At 43.7% G+C, this 16,811-nt stretch overlaps 1 protein-coding gene across 2 annotated transcripts in view; it reads right to left on the bottom strand.

Moving 5' to 3' along the window:
* Positions 1-5,090: 5,090 nt before the first annotated feature.
* Positions 5,091-16,811, bottom strand: part of ODAD3 (outer dynein arm docking complex subunit 3) — a 92,411-nt gene continuing 80,690 nt past the window's right edge. For both annotated transcript variants that reach the window (XM_069231880.1, XM_069231879.1), the window contains one exon: positions 5,091-10,327. In XM_069231880.1, the coding sequence (XP_069087981.1) occupies positions 10,197-10,327 (131 nt within the window). In that variant the 3' untranslated portion in view covers positions 5,091-10,196. The remainder of the gene's footprint in view (positions 10,328-16,811) is intronic.

Genomic DNA, 16,811 nt, shown 5'->3' on the forward strand with positions numbered 1-16,811 from the left:
GGCTCCCAGACAACAAGAGAATCACCTTCAAACTCCTCGCCAACGCTCACAAAGCACTGCACAACACCGGACCAGAATACCTCAACAGACGACTCTCCTTCTATACCCGGACCTGGCATATCCCCTTCGCCGACCTCGCCCTCGCAACCGTCCCACGCGTCCGCAGAACTACAACCGGCGGTAGATCATTCTCGCACCTCGCCACCAAAACGTGGAACACTCCTCCCACCCACCTGCGCCAGACCAAAGACCTCCTTACCTTCAGGAAACGTCTCAAGACCTGGCTGTTTGGGCAGTAGCAGCACCCATACCCCCAACCTTCTCCCCCTCCCCTCCTCAGCACCTTGAGACCCTCCCGGGTGAGTAGTGCGCTTTACAAATCCCTGGTTGATTGATCAATCTGCTAAAATGCCATAGTTGCTGAAAAGGCGCTCCTTAAATATTTAAACCCTTTCATGGTTTGCCAAGCCAAATCTGACATTCCCCATAAGATAACTAATTTCATTCAAAATATGCTGCGGGTGCCCCCATAAGTCAATAATTACCTCCTTTATGCAGGAACAATATTCATTGGTGCCTCTTGACATAATTTATGCCTGTGCCCGAACTTTGCAGTTTATGCCGTCAATATACCATAGGTGATCAGTATGTCAGGGCCAGCATTTTGTCATGGTTGCCACCATCCCATTTGCCATATTGGCCAACCTTGAGCCATGAATTACCTCCAGTGTGCACAGCACCAGCATTTTGTCACTAGTGTCCACATGCCAAGAATTTCCTCAAGTATGCCAGTATTTTTTTACCAGTGTCTGACATGCCAAGTATTACCTCTAGTATGCCAATACCAGTATTTTACTAATGTTGACCTTCATGGCAAAAATTACCACCAGTGTGTCAGTGCCAGTATTTGTAATAGGGATCTGTCATGCTAAGAATTGCCTTACGTATGCCACCACCAGTATTTTGCCCTGGGTTGTCTATGAGACAAGAAGGCCCATATTTATAAGAAAATGACAGAGCGCGATGCGCCAAAATTGGCAGCACCGAGCTCCGTCATTTTTACAATGCAGGGATGTGCAGTATTTAATTGAATACGGTACACCCCTTTGTTGTCCCCTGCGCTGGCACTAAATTTAGCTGCCAGCGCCAATGCAGGCATCCTTGCACCATGGTGCAAGGATGTCTGCGTTGAGGGGTGTGATTGTTTATGTGCCAGAAGGTTCACTAATGGCACAAAAGGTTCACTAATGGCACTTCTGTGTGTGCTGCCGAATGCAGCACACACAGAAGTGCCAAATCATCATTTTCAAATGATTGCTTATTTGCAGGAAGGGACACCTTCCTGTACATAAACAATCATTGCTGGCGTTTTGCTCTGCAGCAAGCATAGAAAAAGCAAAAAACGAGGAGGAATGAAGGTATTCCTCCTTGTTGCGCCTTGCTAATGCCACCCCTGGGGTGGTGTTAGATTTTGGTGCTGCCTCAGGTTAACAAAATCTCGTAAATCTGAGGCAGGGTCAAAATGCAATGGGTGTTGCTGTGGCACGCCCACAGCAAAAACCATTGCACACCCCTCTGACGCAGAAAACTGAGTCAGAGGGGCCCATATTTACAAGGAGGCGTAACACCACAAAAAGTGGCGTTACACCTCGTAAATATGGAGCAGGGGCTAGACCCACTGGAGCATCACGTAAATTGGTGCTCCAGTGGCACTAGGGGCTCCGAAATATGCCCCTATGTACCTTCAGTATGCCAGAGCCACAACAAACTTGCAACCATCACATCAAAATATCACTCACATTCACTCATTCACACTCATTCTCTCACTAACACTCACCCCACTCATTCATTCTCACTCACACTCTTAGACCTCCGTACACTGATTCTTATTAATTCTCACTCACTTGCATTTACTCTTATTCTCACTCAGTCATTCTCAATCACCCATACCGACTGGCACTCAGTCTCACACAATCTCACTCACTACCTGTCACTTACTCTCACTTTCACAGACCTGCTTACACCTACAGACACACCTGCTCACAGATAAACATACTTTCTGGCACATAAACACACTCCCACCAGCAAGCCCGCACACAATATACATTTAAAACCATTTTTACTCACCACAACTGACATAAAAGGTCACATTCTAGCTGTGTGCTCCAATTCAAATTTTTATAACACTAATAGTGAATCATAGAAATTGATTCACTATTAGTATAATTAAAAATAGGCATAAAATAAGGAATGCAGACCCCCCCTTGTGTTCATGCCACTGAATTTAACTCCCCTGAGGCTATGGGTCACAAAGGCAGAGCCAGGGTCACAAAGCACAAGCCATTGGTCACAGATACACCCCCTAAATGATGTTCATGCCTCAGACTCTCAGATTGGATCGAAATGCCAGTTAATATCATGATGCCACAGATGGTTACAGTACGATCATTTAAGAAAGTGAAAATAGGTGTGTGACTTTCTGTAAGCCCTGCTGATGAGCCCATAACAAGGGTGAAATGAGCAAAATCGGTCCTGGGTTGCCTGTGTGCTGGTTCAAGGAGGAACTGGCTTGGCAGTTTGGACTGGGCTGTTCCCATTGGAGCAGGGGCAAGACTGATTTGCATATATCTGGGTCCAAACTGAGGTGGCATGGTGTGCAAAAGAATGATGCACTGGGATGCAACCTTGAATAATTACCAGTGACTGAGATTAATTCAAGCATTACATGCATCACGTTTTGTATCTTTTAGTATGTAACCCTAATTGGGACGGGTATACCAAGACATGGGTCCTGTGTACACTGTTTCACTGGAGCCAAGCTATACCCCGCTGATGAGCCCATAATAAGGGCAAAAATTATCCTGGGTTGCTTGTGTTCCAGCTCAGGGAGGACATGGCTTGGCAGTTTGGGCTAGGCAGTTCCTGCTAGAGCAGGGTCAAGACTGATTTGCATATAAGTGGGTCCAAACTGAGGTGACACTGTGTGCAAAATAACAAGGGATGGATATGGCACGAGTAATTACCAGTGGATGAGATTAATTCAAGCATTCCATCCATTACTTTTTGTATACTGTACCCTGCTCATCTGGTCAACAATCAGCACTTTCACTGTGACTCCAAGGACACATTGTTGATGTTGAAGGTATGATAACATCACAGGGCTATTTTCCTATTAAGTCTCAAGTATCCCACAAAAGATGTCAAAGAGCTTAGTGCTGAAATACAAATGGAGCCATTCTCAATGTCAAAAGGATGGTGGTGACTATGTCTACGGAAACTGTAGTGAATACAGTCCTATCTCGACTTCGACACTGCAGAGCACTGAAATATTTCAAAAGCATACCAATGTTATTTTTTCAAATGCAGAAGTACAGTAATCAAGACAAATTTAGGAAAGGAGATTGGTAAGTAAAAATGTAAATGTTAGGGTGCAATGGGCGTACAATAACATTATATTATTAAATATGTATATTCAATCTTGATTTCTCCCCACCACGAGACTCAATAGTATCATTCTTCTGACCTATCATATATACTGGCTGGGGTCCCAAAACACAGACTAGACAAACACTGGTAGTGGGGCCTGACTAGATCCCTAGACTGTCTAAAGCTTCTCAAAACCCAAGAAGGCAGAGACAGATTCAACATGACATCGTGCTGACTCTGTCCTAGCCATTCCCGGTCCTCAGGTATCTATCACTGCTCTCTTTCTGCTCCACTGAGCAGGGGTATAAGATGGCCAGTAAGACTGAGTGGGGTGATCCTGAGATTTCCAAACAATCTCCATGGCGTACTCAATTAACAAACATGATGTGATGACAGGGAATGAGATGGATGAAAGGGCATTCAGAGGATAGAGGGTTTGTTGATTGCTAAGCGTACCAGTGTAAGGAAAAACAATATTTTAAAAAATAAACATAATTCCTGAATACCTTCAAATATATAAAAGCCTTGATGTATTTCTGTATTGCTTAAAAAGAGCAAGTGAAGTTAACAAATCGGCCACTGAAACTCTGTCTCCAATTTTACCACTGGCAAAGAGTTGTGGTAGCCAACCTCCATCAAGGAGCCACACAGCTGCCTCCCAGCCACCCACACATGCCCGATTACAGGACAGAGGCAGGGATAGCATCAATCACATGGCAGTGTCTCTGCCTCTGTGACCATCAGTGGCTTGGCAGATGCCTGTCACAGAAGAACTGGGTGGTGGCATTACACACTCACATTTTCCATGGTCTGGCCGAGCAGTATGAAGGTATTCCATCGCCCCCACTTGAGAGCTGGAAATATTTCCTGGCTCCCCATCGATGAGGGCCTTGGTATCCTTAACTGGGCTGCAGGGTCAACAGCAGGTTGCAGGAACCTTGGGGAGTTCTAAGCTCTAGAGAGGAGGAGTCAGTTTCCGTCTCCCCTGCCCTCAAGGCATCTTCCCTGACACAGGCAAGCAGCTCAAAAACGGAACTCTGGGGCCTCCCTTGAAGATAATACGTTTGAGACCCCAACCATGAGGAACCGCCGAGATTCTCCCTGCACTGTTCTGGGATTCCCGTCTGTACTGCTGTAGCACGCACTTCCATGGCCTTTCTGCCATTTCTTCATGATTCTACCATGATGGATCACCCTCATAATCCAGAACATTAGTCAGTGCTCCTGGTTTGGGAATGGCAGGGCTCTGGCAAGGTTTCGACTTAGATGGAGGTGGTGCTGCTGTGCAGATCTAAATTGATGCGTTTGTCACCTGCATTTTGCAGACACCAAACCGAAGGAGAAAGTATCAGTAGAGCCTTTAGATGGGGCATTTGTGTGTCAGCAGGGACTACCCAAGCTACTGCGCTGAAGTCTACAAATCAAACATTTCCGAGGAAAAAGATTCAATGTCTCCCATGCTTCTGATCCTAGATGAAATCTAACACACCACCACGCCAAACAGGGCCCACTGACCCAACTACCAACTGGAGTAAGCATTTTTTAGTAGTGCAATACCGCAAATAAAGCAACGTCCCTGAGATCATTCAGTTTTCCTGGCACCTACGCTTTGGCTTGAGCTTTTCTGCTCACATGGCAGCAGAGTAATAAAGATGAACAGTGGCTGAATTGGTTCATAATTTATTTTCAGAGGTGCACAAAACTGAAAGTTGAGTCTCAGAAACAAAAGAGAAAGACACTTCCATTATACAGTTAAGTCCCCAGGGGCCCAAAAACTCGAACAAGTTAAAAGCAAACTAAATTTCTTAAAAAGAGCAGTAAACGTATGTGATGGCTTCTTATCAGAAGTGGTGCAGATATGGGAAGAGTGTGTGTATGTGTGTCAGGAATGGCCAGAACTGGGGCTGACTGGATGGGGCTGATGTTCCTTTTATCAGCTGTTCCAGGCCATATTTCACCGTTTCACTATCCTGTGAACTCCTGTTTCTACCTTTTGTTGGAGTCTCAGAAGGTTTTGCGACTAAATAGTGTCTTTGTAGTCGCCAAACAACAATTGACCTGTCTTATTCTACATCAGATTGTTTTTTGCTTTAGCCTATACTTCCCATAATCGTCAGTATTTTGCACAGTTATTTCGGTAAGCAATGAAAAACTCATTCTCCACCTCCTCATTAATAAATTTAGTGTTTTGAGGCTCAGACAATACCGTACAATCCTGCCAGTGTCTGTTTCACCCGTAATCATATAATGTTTGAGTTTTTTGTCATGTGTATATTGCTGTTTTGCTTTTGTGCTATAGAGAAGCATTACATATAAAGTAAATTAAAACATATATTCATTGAAGTGAAAAAGTAGAAGAAACCGCTTTCTTCTTTTTCTGTCTTTTGTAGCATCAGAAGGCACATAAAAGGCCTACTTTAAGCATTTGCTGTGTCTGTGCATTAAGAGCTACGGCATGTACAAAACACATTTAGCGATGATGGCACAATTTATTTTTTAACAAATGCAGCCACCTGGTCATTCTTTCTGTTAATGCTGCGGCAGGACACCTCGGACAGGGCTGGCCACATCTCCTTTTCGTGTAACTGTAGTTTTTTAGTGGCGGAAGTTCACGTCGCCTATGCACTAGAATTACAGCATCGTTGTACATTCATATGTCCCTGAAAATTCCGATTGGATTTCTTCCTTCTTTTTTTTTTTTTTACAAGCAACCTGTGTTATATATATATTTTTTTTTAAACATTTTTGTTCTGAAGTACTCGAATCAATTCAAAATAGTTTCCGTTTAAACAGAGTAGGACGGAACCAGACGTAATTAAATTATGATAGGAAATAAAGAAAATAGACAACGTGTTTATTATACCTGAGAGAGCACTGAAGTTCTGAATACCCACAACATATGAAAAGCAAAGATGTTCAGAAGGGCTACTGGGAGTTGAATGGCAGGGTTGGAAGGAAGGAATGGATGGGTTCTGGGCGGTATCTGAAGGACAGGACGTCTGAGTGAGGCAAAGATTATAGAAGAGTGAGTTTCAGAACCTCTGTACATAAAAAATGACTGACTTCAATATGGAGCCAACAAAGGTTTTGTAATGGATCAGAAATATGATCTGCCTTCTTCAGTGCAATAATACATGGCGCATAGAAGGCCAAAACACTTTGAGGGGCAGGAGGAAGCAATCAGGGATGCCTGCGAGCAAGTATTTTCTTGAATCAAGCTGAGATATTGCGCAAGCACCGCTAGCCCACATTAAACCAGGCTTCTCCAAGGAGTAACTCGTGAGCTACTGGAACATCTCCATTAACCTGTACATAGCTCTCCTGAGTGTGGTCCAGTGAACTAAATCAGAAGCTTTTGCTTGATTGAATTTAAATATGAATAGCTAAATTCAAAAGTGTGTGTGTATTTTCAGAATTCAAAGGCGGATGTTCGGAGAAAAATTGTTTAATTTCCAAAATATATCTAAAGCTGATATTTAAGTGATAAAAATCAAACAGTGTTGGGGAGACTATTACTAATAATATTAACTTTGTGCTAGGGGCACCGCAGTTATGGCTGTTATGTATTATCCATGCTGAGAGATTCCACATTGACAAAGCATTCTGTGATCAGTGCTAGTAATCTTGCATATGGCTACCACTACTGTTATCTAGTCTACTACAGCTCTAATAATACTAGTAGCTCAGAGGGATTTTCATTGAACACAAGTAGCTCTTCTTAAGTAAAAGTTTGGAGACCCTTGCAATAAACCTTACTTTCACCCTGCCTGCGGCCTTTTCACATACTCTGAGCCATTAAGAGAAGTTCCAGCAGACGTTAGAAAATGTATATAAGACTTTCAATTGCACCTCCGTTGGCTTCTTTTTGAGAAAGGGTGACCATTTTGTATGTATTTTGTGAACTCTACGATTTTTTTTGCAAATAATAAGAAGATTTCTAATTTTGACTGTGTCACAGTAGTGGTTTCCCCTCTCCTCTGCTCTACTCGGTTCCTTGGCACTAGTGCTTCACAGAAACGAGACACTGATATCACAGGTAATGGAAACTGTTCGGGGTTAGTCTTACAGTGCCAAGACTCACTTTCTTTGCAGTGAGACCTAAGTGCATTGGCATTGTTAAAGCATTACAACTAAGGAAGAAATGCTGGCGAATTTAGGACATAACTGCTGTATGTACTGTATTTCACCAGCACATGACGTGGGCTGTAGCATTGGTAGAATCTTTCTACATAAGAACCTAATGTTCAAGAATTTGAAAATGAGAGATTTATTAGCACAAGAAAGCAATAGAGCTCCTAGGAGCGGGGTGAAGATATTGTAGGGTGCTCCTATGTGCCTTAGACATCTGAAATGACCAATTCTAAAATTAAGGGTCTCAAAAAGAACATAAACGTGCCCATGACTTGGACTAAGACAGGGTCCCTGGAATTAAAGGTACCTGCTGAAGTCCCTAGGCTATGGAAAGGGTCAAGTCATGTCTGCTGTTGTCGTCCTTAAAGGCGACTTCAAGGAAATTCAAAGTGACACCAAACAACAACATCTGAATCAAAATCATCATGCAGATTAAGGAAACCCCCTTGGCATGCACAGCACAACATCAGTGAATAAGAGTAAATAGGGTGGCCATTGGGAAGTCGAAGCAAAACTTAGAGATGACAGCCCATGTGAACCCGGCAGTTTGGCTCCCTAGATCTTAGAATTTGGTTGGTTGAGTCTGCCTGGTGATTATTTGCAATTTTCTTTTGCAGAAAACAGGGGCTAATTTCTGATGGTCCCTTAAGGTAGCTTAACTGGCAGACTAGATGTTTGTGCAACCTGCAAAAAAACACAGGTTTGAATCCCAAAGCAGACACCTCATATCTCTGTTTTAAAATCAAAAACGTTAGTGCAATTGAGTTCTGTGATACTTGTTTTTAGGGGCCAATTGGCAATTGAGTTCATTTTTGGATCAGTGTGGCCAGTAATATATTATTAAAATCAATGCCATAAAATCCTTTCAAATTAAAACTGGAGGACACCACTTCAAATTCTGGGCAACATTTGACATGCTTGTTTTTGATAAGTCTTGAGTGTTCTCAACGGAAGTTCATTTTTCTAATTATTTGCTAACTTTTGGATGGGCATCAATGTTTATTAACTAACTTTCTCCGAGGTTAAAAGAAGAAGTGCTTTCAAATTTTTAGGTATTCTCCTTCTTGGAATATGATGTTTCTTTCTCAGAACTGACAAAGTCACCAATAGGCCTGATAAGATATGTCTATCCTTTAATGTAATTGTGAGGTAACAATTAAAGATGGATCCATGCTTTCTCAGTAGATTAGCTATTTATGGTTTTTCATCCATGTCGTCTGTCAAATGATATCTTAGTTATTCACATAAACCAGCTGCCACTGTTTCCAGTGGTCTTCTGAAACTCTTCTTATTCTCTCGAGGGTGTACTTCTTATTTGACATGTCAAGAAGACTCTAATATATTTTATCAAAACCAAGCAAAGTAGTTCATAGCGGGCTGTGCCATGCATTATATTAATTACTTAAAGGACACAGGCGCCCGGTCCAGTCCTCAGTTGGAGAAGGGAGCTCTGCTTGAAATAGTAGCTTACTTTTTATACCCCCTTCCAGTTTTTGTGTCCCAATTTAGAGCCTGACTGAAGCAAATGAATCTATCAAAGATTCAGTGTTGAAGAAGTTGGAGTTACTCGTAAATAATTTCATCAACAAAGACATGTTTTGTATTCAAAACTTAAGAAGGCTAAACCCTCCTGTGATAATAAACTTTATTATCTATTATAGTCTTCAAGGAATCCTTTGGAAATGAAAAGAGAAGTCCACAATATTTTGAATCTATAAAAGGTAAAACACTACAGAAATAGTGTGACAGGTAAATGGATGTTTGCTCTACGCTGAAGGCAAGGGAATCTAATTGCTTTCACTCATACCTAGTGGCAGCATTTGAACTCGTGGGATTTAGTGGCACAAAGGTGAGTGGAGAGGTGAATGGATGTGGGAACTGCACAAAACAGTGACTGAACTGGTTTCTGCATGCAGAATGAGTCAGTCAGAATGGTCCAAGTAACCCTTCCTTCCAGCAAACGACCATGTGTGGTGGAAGACTAGGCCAATTGCAGGGTAGCCCTCCCTTTCGTAAAAATGCTCAGATCAGTGAACAGAGAGTAAGGAGAGGGTATGATGTACCATTGCTAGTTTCCCATACACCGTTCAGCAAAAGATCTTTGTGCACACAATGGTCAGAAACCACACAAAAAGAGAAAAGTCCATGAGTCCCTTTCCTTTCAGATAAGATTGGTAGTAAAATAAGTCGCCCAGTACATATTTCTACTAGCAATTTGAGTGAGGAAGCACAAATCACCCACTGGTTATACAAAGGAGAGAATACCTCAGACACTGAGGAACTTCTGTCCAGAAACAGCAACAGGAAATTCCTGGATTTCCAATCCTTCCCCTTCTAAGTTCACGAGTCTTACACAGAAGTTTGGGATTGGATTTAAAGCCTGGGTGCAAATTAAAAAGATTTATTGTGGAAACCCCGAGGTGATACCCCTTGTGTAGAGAAAAAGGAATCACAGAATCCAGGGAGGTTAGGAATGAGTACTGTGTGCAAGAGAGCTTTGTGGGACAGGGTTAAATCGCTAGGTAAAACCTAGGCCACAAAGAAAAGATGGCGGCTAGGTGCATCTGGACATCAGTAAAGGTGGTCTCTGCTTGTGCCATGAGTGGGTGCTCTGGCAACAGATGAAAAGCAAAGCCAGCTCACATTTTCCCCTTCTTCTTCTTGGTTCGGGTCCGGCGCTTGGTCTTCGATTCAATGAGCTGTTGGGACTGTTGTTTCAATGCAGCCCGGGTCACCACATCACCCTCGTCATCCCCGCTATCATCGTCATCTGTGGAGATGAATGGAAAGGTGTGAGGATTCAGAGCTATCCTTTGTGAAAAGAGGTGTAGGTATCACAGGCATCCAGCAGGGCATTCCCAGCGAGTGACCGCAATCACTCAGGAAGATCTTACAGATCTTGGTCAGTCAGAGGCACACTTGCAATGGTAGCATTTATGTGTCTGTCAAGGGTGAGGGGCATCTCTCATATCACTGAGTTTATGTTGTTATGATCAGAGCCCTTTCTATTGTCATCAACCCTTATGTGTCATCTATCAATGGGAATGTGTCCTAGGCCACCTCAGCTCAGCGATAGATACTTGTTTTCAGAGGCTATGTGTGTGTTGTGGTAAGAGAAAGGCACCTCTTGTCAGAGGCAATATATGTGTATAGTCAGTGAGCGGCATCTCGTTAGAGATTATGAGTGTTTGTGCTCAGTGAGATTTCACAAGAGACATCCATTAAATTCTACTGGAGTTTGGACAGACAGATCTTACTATAAAAGAAGAGGTTCTTGCAGATTAGAAATGTTTGGGTCGGTAGTGCCCGCAATACTACAGTCATTTTCATCTTCAGTGATAGAAAGGCAAGTAGAGACAAATGAGCTTATGTACAGATTTGATAGTGCATGCACTTTGAGGATGACTAGCTAAAATTTGTACAAAATACTGAAAAATAATATATAATTAAACCGTTTTAAAATCAACAAAAACATTTGTGATTTTTCCATGTGCTCAAAGTTAATCTGCTCTATTACCATGCCTAATTCATGGTATACTATACAAGGAAAAAGAAACAAGCATTGGCAAAGACAATAGGCCTCGCCTACACAAATACTTTTGGCTTTGGAAATGTATTTTTTGCCATGTTGTACACTATTGTGATTGCTCTTCAGCATGGTTAAAGGTTAGTGGCGTGGAGTGTCCTTGAGTGGAGTGGGGGAGTAAACTAGATTTGCTGGAGTGTCGTGGAGTAGAGATAAGTAGAATTCCGTAGTTCATTAGCAGAGAGTGTCATTGAGTGCAGTGTTGTAGAGTGCAGTGGCATAGACTGGAGTGGGTTGGAATAGGGTGCAGTGGGTTGGAGTGGATTGAGGTAGTGGGGTGGATTATTGGATTGGGATAGAGTGGGTTGAATTGAGTGCAGTGAGGTGGTTTGGAGTGGGTGCGCTGGTTGCAGTGGATTGGATTGGAGTGAGGTAGATTGGACTGTGGTGGACTGCAGTGTGGTGGATTGGATTAGTTTGAGGTGGGTGGATTGTATTTGAGTGATGGTGTCGGGTGGACTGGATCAGAGTAGGGTAGTTTGGAGTGGGATAAATTAGAGTGGAGTGGGGTGAATTAGACTGCATAGGAGTGGGGTTGATTGAACTGGACTGGAGGTGCTGGTTTGGATTGGAATGGGGTGGATTGGAATGGGGTGGATTGGATTGGACTTGGTTGGGTTAAAGTGTGGTGGGCTGGAGCAATTGAAGTGAGTGTGGTGGTCTTAACTGAGGTAGGGGGGATTGGACTGGGGTAGAGTGGGGTGGATTGGATAGCAGTGGACTGGGGTGGATCGAAGTAGGGTGGACTGGATAGGGTGAATTAGATTAGAGTGGGGTGGATTGAAATTGGGTGGGTGGACTGGAGTGGGGTGGGTTGGAGTGGGGTGGGGTGAGGTGGACTGGATTGGATTGGGTGGGGTGAGTAGGATTAGAAGGGGGTGAAGTGGAGGGAAGTGGTTTGCACTGAAGTGGCGCCTATTTGAGACGAGTGAAAAGTAATGAGTGAAGTGGAGTGGAGTGGATTGGAGTGGGATGGACTGGAATGGGGCAGAATGGAGTGAGGTGGAATGGAGTAAGGTGAATTGGATTGCAGTGGATTGGATTGGTGTGGGGTGGGGTGGGTTCGAGTGGAGTAGATTGGATTGCAGTGGGGTGGATTGGATAGGAGTGAGGTGGATTGGATTGAGGTGGATTGGACTGGGGTGGGGTGGATTGGATTGGGGTGGGGTGAACTGGATTGGAATAGAGAGGATTGGATTGAGATGAATTGGATTTGGGTGAGGTGGATTTGGGTGGGGTGAACTGGATTGGGGTGGGGTTGACTGGATTGGGGTGAGATGGATTAGAGTAGGGTGGATTGGATTTGATTGGAGTGGGATGGAATGAATTGGGGTGAGGTGGATGTGACTGGAGTGGGCTGAGGTGTAATGGATTGGAGTGGGGTTGGTTGGAGTGTGGCAGATTGGTTTGGATTGTAGTGGGGCAGACTGTTTTGGATTAGAGTTGGGCAGACTGGAGTAGGGCAGATTGTTCTGGACTGGAGTGGGGCAGACTGGAGTGGGGCGGATTGTTTTGGATTGGAGTGGAGCAAATTGTTTTGGAGTGGAGTGGGGTAGATTGTTTCGGATTGGAATGGGACAGACTGAAGTGGGGCAGATTATTTTGAATTGGAGTTCGGCAGATTGTTTTGGACTGGAGTGGGGAAGACTGGAGTGGGACATATTGTTTTGGATTGGAGTGGGGCAGGTTGGAGTGGGGCAGATTGTTTTGGATTGAAGTGGGGAAGATTGTTTTAGATTGGAGTGGGGTAGATTGCTTTGGACTGGAGTGGGATAGATTGCTTTGGATGGGAGTGGGGCAGACTGGAGTGGGGCAAACTGGTGTGGGATGGGTTGGAGTGTGACAGATTGGAGCAAATTGGATTGGGGTGAGTAGTTTGTATTTTAGTGGGGTGGATTGGATTTTCTGGGGTGGATTGCATTGAGTAGGGTGGATTGGTGTGGGGGATGTGGGATGGATTGGAGTGGGGGTTGGATTGGAGTGGGGTGGTTTGGGGTGTAATGCACGATTATGTGTTAAAGCATAATTTCAGAAATTACACATCAGAAAGAAACTATTTGGTACATTACAACCCTGGCGGTAGAAACCGCCTACGGCCGCGGCGACAGCTGCCAAAAGACCATTGCCGCGGCGACCAGCCGTCCGCCCTATTATGACCACAGCCGGATTTCTACCTGAAGGTTGGCAGAAGTTTGCCTGTGGCCATGCCGGCAGATGGCGGTAAGGTGGCGCTGCCACGCCACTAGACCGCCGCAGACCGTATCATGACCCATGATACGTCCTGAGGGTGTTCAGCGGGTGGACGCTGCTGCTGGCAGCAGCGCCCCGTCTCCTGCCGGAGGACCCCCTGACAGCAGGTAAGGGGAGGAGGTGGGGGCTGTTGTGTGTGTGTGGGGGTGTTTGTGTGTATGTCTGTGCATGCATGTATGCAGGTGTGTGATGCATGTTGTATGTGTGTGCAGGTATGGATGTGTGAGTGTGTGTATGTTGTGTTGTGTGAGTGCGTGTGTGCTTGTATGTATGTCAGTGTGTGTGGAAGTGTGTGTGAATGGATGTATGCGTGCGTGGATGAATGAGGGAATGAGTGTGTGTATGCGTGTGTGAATGAAGGTGAGTTTATTTAGTGGGGGAGTCTGGGGAGGAGGGGCGGTAGGGGGGAATCTGGGGAGGAGGAGGGGGTGGGGAAGGCCCCTATCAGTGACAGGGAAGGGATTCCCTGTCACTGATGGTGCCTACCGCCATGGTTTTCGTGGCAGTAAGGTTGCCACGAAAACCATGGTGGCGCCGGGGTCAGAATCCCACAGGCGGGCAAGTGATGGCCGCCGGGCTGGAGACTCAAGTCTCCAGCCCGGCGGTCGTTTCCACTGTGGCGGTCGGTGTGGTACATTGGCGGTATGGCTTTAGCCAACCCGTCATTGTCTTAATCTGGAGAAAAGTACCACCAGCCTGTTGGCAGTACTTTCCTCCATATTAACGCCGTCCGCCAGAGCCATAATGACCCGCTAAGTTGCTTTGCAGTATTTAGATCAAGATAATCCTCATCTTTTGAGAACAGCGCCCACAAGCAAAAACAAAAGAAAACATGAGTGCAAAGTGAGAAAAGAAGACTTGGCAAAATAAAAGACAGTTAACTATAGAAAAAGAATCTTTGCAGTTTTGTTTGTCCTGCTGAGCACATTTTTGCCAGTCTAACACCTTCGGTTTGCATGGCACTAAAAGTTAAGAAGAACAAAATAGTATCTCAATCACGTGGGGAGGAGTGGATGGGCACTAACTAAGTTGAATCAATCAGTGCTTGTTCCCTGCTCCACAAAGAGTAATGGGAATGATGGTTGGCCTGCAGTGACGAAAGAAGGTAGCCATTCAAGCCAGTAAATAGTAAGCAAAAGGCAGGCTCCAAGCCCTTTTTGTTAACAACAGATATATGTTAGAGATATATGTTGAAAAGGACATTGTAAAAATAATAATAGTAGCACTGTCACATTTATGCCGCTTTATAGGTCAGAAGTGAATCATAATGTCTTAAATCGAGGCACAATTCTACGTATCTTAAAAACTCTGACTGGCTTGGAAGGGCTTTTAACCAATGACATAAAATCATTACAGTTTGCACCAGCAGAAAATTCGCCTCAATTGAAGGCAACACAGGGAGAGATTTTGTTCAGCATTTTTTTGTTATTTACTTATCATGAGGAAAGGTTATTGAAGATAGGCATTAGAGTTTAATTCGTTCATCAAATGTCTCATCCTCACGTTCATAGTTGGGCTGAAGGACATGGAGTAGAGGGCACATAGCAAGGGAGAGTCGGCCCACGAAAAATAACATTTTATAATTGTTGAATTATAATGATAGGCACATTGTTGGTCAGGAGGAGCAGGCATATAATTAGAGTATCAGAGTCAAAATCAGTTGTGCAAGTCGTGAGTCACTGAGCAAATCAGATGGTGAATGTCAAGTAAACCCGCCCCCTCACCCATTAGAGGAATGAAATTCAAGGAGCATGGGCAAAGCTAATTGGTATTACCTTTTGGAACCCAATTTAGACCTACCAGTTTTGCTATTGTTTTTTGTTCAGCATCTGCAAAAATAGAAAAAAAAAGCTTTTTCTCAATGCTGTGATGCATCGGCAGAACAAAGGCTGATGACATTTATGCGTACAGGTGCCATGCTGTTACAGCAATCCATCGTCACCATGCATGCATGTACACACAACATGGCAGGCTATCGTTTTGAGTTTTTTTTTTTAATTTACCATTCCAAGACGGCTGACACCAGTTATAAAAAATAATTTAGATGCGCACAAAAGCGCTGTTGGGAAAGTGTAAAATGCTTTAAAAAAGCTTTTTTTAAAGCCCATGATGTGCGGGACAGAGGGGCAATGGAGGAAATGGTGGGGGAGAAATCAATGGAAAGGAAGTGTTGAAGGAGCAAAGATTAAAAAAAAAACAATGCAGCTGGAGGGTGGGTGAGCGATGTAGGAGTGGGGGTGTTGGACTGGATGAACAATGGAGGACCTTGAAGAAGGAAAAAGACATCTAACAACCGTCTTTAAACAGGACCTTAAAAGCAGGGACGACGCCTGGGGTAAGGTAACTGGTGAACTTATTAGAAATTGAACACCGAGACAGGTCTGAACAATATTCTTTGACCAGTGGCTAACACGAGTGAATTAAAATCTCTTTGTACCTGAAATACATGGAATGCTTTATCTTAGAACGTGGCAAGGTGTATGAGACATTTTTACAATCCATCTGTAATTATTTGAATGCTGATTTTATATGTCAGCAAGAAAAGTAGATGCTGTCTGAACAGATGATGAACGGATATAGAGAGGTTAAACAACAAGCTACCCCTTTCACATCCAGGAGAGAGAACGGGGATTGGTAAATATGATTTCTTAGCATTAAGCGTTTTGTTGATTGAGATATTGGACAAGAAGGAATATATGCTTGCAGTTATAATTAAGTGGAAGCTTACTAGAAAAAGGAAGGCATTTCTGCTACGCATTCTTCACTCATGATAGGTTCATTCTGACAGGATTTTAATGGAATTCGATTCCCTGCTTGCTCCTATGGTAGAATACCAGACGTAAAGGAAATGGGTGACTTGCGTGATATTAAACCAAAATACTGTACCATCTATGATAAACGTAGACGTGGTAGTATGATTTTGAATGTCCCAGAGTCTCTATTATTAAGGAGTCAAAATGTTTGTTTTAGAGTCTTACTTGCATGTTACACTCAGCCCCCTAAACAAGGGATTAATAGAACACTAGACTACACTTTTGTTGATTATACAGACTATCTGACAACAATATTGACAAGCAGGCACACAGTGATCATTGTGCCCAAATTGTATCAATATATCTTTTTCAAACACTTGGGGAGTGTAAGAAAATTGATGGGACTAAATGTGTGGTACACAGTTAATCGAAATAGATTAAGGAACAAGTTAATTTATGACAAACTAGCGACCTGTGAGAATTATTGTGGAAAGTGGAGTGCTGCTTTGGAGGTCCTTTCACTGTACTTGAACTTCAGTATATTCAAGCAGAAAACCAGGGGGCATGCGGAGAAAACTCAAATGATTAGCACGGTTTGGTTTACTGCTGAAAAAGGCTGCTTCAGAAAAAGGCAATACAGACTGGACAACGCCATATGCCTCATA

This window comes from Pleurodeles waltl, chromosome 4_2 (genome assembly GCF_031143425.1).
Source record: "Pleurodeles waltl isolate 20211129_DDA chromosome 4_2, aPleWal1.hap1.20221129, whole genome shotgun sequence".
Taxonomy (NCBI): domain Eukaryota; kingdom Metazoa; phylum Chordata; class Amphibia; order Caudata; family Salamandridae; genus Pleurodeles; species Pleurodeles waltl.